This window comes from Suricata suricatta, chromosome 10, assembly GCF_006229205.1.
Source record: "Suricata suricatta isolate VVHF042 chromosome 10, meerkat_22Aug2017_6uvM2_HiC, whole genome shotgun sequence".
NCBI lineage: Eukaryota > Metazoa > Chordata > Mammalia > Carnivora > Herpestidae > Suricata > Suricata suricatta.
This window is the reverse complement of record NC_043709.1, coordinates 36,559,415-36,564,318: the sequence shown is the minus strand read 5'-3', so window position 1 is coordinate 36,564,318 and position 4,904 is coordinate 36,559,415. Positions and strand designations below refer to the sequence as shown.

The 4,904-nt window shown below is 46.6% G+C and overlaps 1 protein-coding gene across 1 annotated transcript; it reads left to right on the top strand.

Moving 5' to 3' along the window:
- Window positions 1-2,099: 2,099 nt before the first annotated feature.
- On the top strand, window positions 2,100-3,782 carry MYF6 (myogenic factor 6). Its single transcript, XM_029955324.1, has 3 exons — window positions 2,100-2,638; window positions 2,926-3,016; window positions 3,235-3,782. Exons 1-3 carry the CDS (start codon window positions 2,120-2,122, stop codon window positions 3,351-3,353), a joined length of 729 nt encoding a protein of 242 aa, XP_029811184.1. The 5' UTR covers window positions 2,100-2,119; the 3' UTR covers window positions 3,354-3,782.
- The last annotated feature ends 1,122 nt before the right edge of the window (window positions 3,783-4,904 follow it).

Below are 4,904 nucleotides of genomic sequence, written 5' to 3'. Positions count from 1 at the left end.
TTACTTTAATAATATTAGCAATAATATTATATACTTTTACTGGTTAAATATGACTTTTCAAATTGTCTTCACATTATAAGATGCATCAAACAGTGTGGTTGAGAGCACAGGATAATTAGACTATACTCTGCCTCCAATCTGCTACCTTAACTGCTGATGTGCACAGCCAGCCCTGCTAGAACTGGGAGAAAATGTCACACACAAAATAATGGATTCTTATTATTCTTCCCTGGGCTTCTTACCTTTCCAAAATCTTAAAAATGGTGGTCCTAAAACTTGACAAGAAACTATTCAGCTGCACAATAACAAAAATAATAAAAACAGCCAAAAATGTCGGAATGAAACACCCCAAGCCTATTGCTTAATACTAAGAGACAATGAAGAATTATCTTCTGGAATAAGTGACTGGACTAAAAAATGGAGCTTGTTCCTACACTGTCTGACCATTGGTCCCTTGTACTGTCTTCACTCGATTCATTTACAGAATGAAGTCATAGTGAACAGAGCCTATAATTATCCCTGCTTGGGGGTAAAATAAGAAGACCTTATGTTTCCATTTACTTTTTCAGGCACTGACTAGAAAGGCCAAAACCAAGGTTGACTCTCATCTCAAAGGCCATTTATAGGTGAAGGGTGTCCTTTCAGAGCTCTGCGAGGGAAAAAGGAAAGGAAAGAAAAAGAAAAAGAATGCAATAGTAACGGGGGGAACCCCTCTGCAATAGCTCTGCTTTATTTCCTTCATAAAAAAAAAATGGTCTTAGTCCTGTACACAGCCTTATGCTTTAAATGCTAAGGTTCATCAAGCAACTAATAGAAGGCTATGTGCTTCACACGCATATCATTTGAGTCGGTCCTCAGCAAAAGTCTCTAAGACAACCATTGCTATCTTGAAACCAAGAGCTAGTACTTGTCTATGTACACATAAATAGAAATTAACGTACTAGAGGGCTCCTTCGAATCTAGAACCCAAGTACATCACCCTTATATTGTACTGCTTTTCCAACCACCATACTTGTGTGCATTGGACCATGGCAAGCTGCAGTTAAAGTGTTTTATTTCCTTGCTTGCGCCTTGGTCACCACCTTTCTCATCTGAATCCTGACGCTCCCTGGTGGTCTAGTGGTTAGGATCCGGTGCTCTCTCATCCAAATCCTATTTGGAGTCCAGTACATCAAGAATGTAAACTAACAAGCCAAAACTGGAGCCATGACCGAGGCTCCTTGAAGAGAAGAGGGCCACAGAGAATTCTGAAATACAAAGTAGCTATAGTGTGAGTCTTGTTTCCACTAAAACTGTTTTTAAAGACAAGTGATTGTATGTATTGCAACCCCACCCCTGTGCCCCACCCCTTACCTCACTGGAACCGCTGCTCCACCATGGAGGGGTACAGAATTCAGAATTCCTCCCCCCAAAAAAGATAGCCAAGGAAGGAATCTGAGCGACCTCCAGCCACCCCTCCGGCTCCCAAATCATCTTACAGCCCTAGTAAAAGAGAGGAAAGAGATTTACCTGCTGCTATTGAGGCTGAAGCCTGAAAGTCATGCATAACCTTTGAAGGACTGAAATGGTTTTAATCACAGGAATGGCATCTTTTTGACAGGCAGCACCAAGAAAAGAGCTGAACCACTCTGCAAATATTAACCAGGCTATTTTGGAGCAATGGCTATTGCCTTTGAAATCTTTCATCATGGGTCTATACTTAGAATTCAGATGAGCCTGGGGGAGGGGGAGGGAGTAGTGTTAATCCCCGGTTGTTTTGAAGTTGTCCTGTAAACAGGTTAGCATCTAAAGTATCTTAAAGGGAGGCATTGAATGCTTTATTTACATTGTAAGATTCTGAGTGTTTTAACCTGTTCTGCATACAGACTGTCACATCTTCCTGGAGGTGACACGTCTCAGTTTTCTTTCAAACTAGATATTCAAGAGAGCGCTGGCTGGAATCACATTGGTAGACTGATGCTCCATGACAGCTAAAAGTTGGATTGAGTTTCAGGAGCTACTATATATAAAGCTGGGGCGACTTATGTCACCGCACTAATTAAATGCCATCTGGGTGGTTCCTCTGGGTTTTTGAGCCCATCACCCAGTTCAGACCGAGTCAGAGGCCAAGGAGGAGAACATGATGATGGACCTTTTTGAAACTGGCTCCTATTTCTTCTACTTGGACGGGGAAAATGTTACCTTGCAGCCATTAGAAGTGGCAGAGGGCTCTCCTTTGTACCCAGGGAGTGATGGTACTTTGTCGCCCTGCCAGGACCAAATGCCCCCGGAAGCTGGAAGCGACAGCAGCGGAGAGGAACATGTCCTGGCGCCCCCCGGCCTGCAGCCTCCCCACTGCCCCGGCCAATGTCTGATCTGGGCTTGCAAGACCTGCAAAAGAAAATCTGCCCCCACTGACCGGCGGAAAGCTGCCACCCTGCGCGAGAGGAGGCGACTAAAGAAAATCAACGAGGCCTTCGAGGCACTGAAGCGGCGGACTGTGGCCAACCCCAACCAGAGGCTGCCCAAGGTGGAGATTCTTCGCAGCGCCATCAGCTACATAGAACGGCTGCAGGACCTGCTCCATCAGCTGGATCAGCAGGAGAAAATGCAGGAGCTAGGGGTGGACCCCTTCAGCTACAGACCCAAGCAGGAGAATGTAAGCCCAGCTGCCGCCGGGGCAAGGGAATGCAAAGGCTGATTAGGCGCTTTCCTCGGGGCCTTAACCTCCAGCTGCTGGGTCTCTTCCAGTTCCCGTTCCTCTCCCGCCCCTCCCGCTCCCTCTCTAATGAACCCCCAGTGACCCGTGACCTCAGGGTGCCTGCAACAGGCACGAAATTCGTACCCGGCCCGAGGAAGTAGGGGAGACACCCCCACAAAGCGTCCCCCACTCCCTCCCCGGAACCGACGTTTCTTTCCTAATCTGCGGCCTTGGTTTTTCTCCAGCTTGAGGGTGCGGATTTCCTGCGCACCTGCAGCTCCCAGTGGCCAAGTGTTTCGGATCATTCCAGGGGGCTCGTGGTAACTGCCAAGGAAGGTAAAGTAAAAGAAGAGCGCTGAGCTGTGCTGGGGAGCATGCCCGGAGGGGGCCGGGGTGAAAGGGTAGAAAGGGCCCGGACCGCGGCGGGGCGGGGTCGCACCCTGCACGGTGCGCGCTGGGTGCGCGCGGGGACCGGTCCTCCCGCAGGGCCGGAGCTGCCACGTTCTGCATTCCTTGAGTGCTAGGCTTGTGTGTTTTTCTTTTTCTGCGCTCAGGAGGGGCAAGCATTGACTCGTCGGCCTCGAGCAGCCTTCGATGCCTTTCCTCCATCGTGGACAGCATTTCCTCCGAGGAACGCAAGCTCCCCTGCGTGGAAGAGGTGGTGGAGAAGTAACTTGGAGCCGGAGTTTGGGATGCTCTCCCCGGAGCAGGAAGATCCCACCCTCCCTCCTTCGCCTAATCCTTTAGACGGGGTCACGTTACGTTAATATTTAGGAACCCAGACCCACGAGTTTATGAAAGGGAAGGAGACGTGTTCACAAAGAAACTTCTCAGAAACTGTCGTGCACGCTCAGATGAGAAAGCCTCTCGGCTTTGGGCTTTGGCTTTCGCGAGTGGCCTTACTTTGTTTTGTTTGGTTAGTTGTGTAACAGACTACTTTTATTACGTTGATCTTTTTTGTGCCATGTTCAAAAGAAGTTCATTCCTGTCCGAAGCAAAGTGGGAACGTTGCATCTACATGTTAGTGGTACTGAATGTATTTTTTTTTGTAAATAATCTTAGTACTTTCATTTTTTATGTAAACCTAAGAAATATATTTTAATGTGGAGTGACGGTTGCATATTCAATGTGCGAGGATCCTGATACCGTAATATTAAAAAGATAAGTTTCTTTCTGAACAACATTGGTCCTAATTTGATTGAACTGAAAAATATGTTTGGGAGTATGTGCACATAAATCAAGAGGAGCCCTATTTTAATTTAGACGCCACACCACCCCGTTTATTTGGGTGTTTTCTTTAAGGCTGATTTAAAAGGAGGAAAATGGATTGTTTTCCTATATCTGAATTAAACTGCTCACCTTTCTATCTCATATAGACCAACACTTGTGGCAAAAATAGAATATCTAGAAAGAATTGACCCTTTTCCCTTTTATCAGTATCTTTTTTTTTTTAATGTTTTTAACTGTCCTATATCTGGAGACCTGGGTGAGATTTACTTCCCCAAAGTTAACTGCTGAATTTTCAATCCAGGAAAATCTCACTGTTGCAAGAAATAGCCACACAAAAACTCTGATTTGCCTAAATAAAATTTTTAGCTAATTTAGCCCCAATTACTTTCCCTCCTTGACTTTCCAGGCCCCGCCCTTCATGAAGAAACCTTGTTCATCCGGGTCCTGGGGCCTGGCACTGGCCTCCCAGCCAGGTCCCCAGCCCCTCCCTAGTTTTCTTGAACCAGACTGGTGGTTAGAAGACTGGAATAAGTCCTCAAGGTCCCGAGTGGCTGAGTTTGTTTTGCAAATAGAAAGATAAAAGAAGGGAACAATCTGTCTCCTGAGGTGGGGAAGGCCTCTTTGAGGGACAGATTGCTTCAAGACAGGGAAGGGTTAAATGGTTGAGGGCAAAAGACAACAACAACACACATGAAACCTCTTAGCTGGACCAAAAAGCAAAGCCCCAGAGAGGCTTGAAGCCCCAGGAGCTCCTCACTGCCGGGATTTTACTACGTGTGCCAGGTTTGTTTATCCTGTAACTTCAGGAAGAAACGACCACCAAGAATCGCAGTGGGAAGTGAAGGCGAGGAGCCGGCCAGGCCATTTTTTGGAATTGCTACTTCTTGCTTGCATTCTGTAAATGCCACTTCATTCCAACACTCCTCCCCACCCTTAACTTCTACCTTCCCTCTTTTTCCCTACAGCTAGTCTTCAGTTTGCAAATGTGAAAATC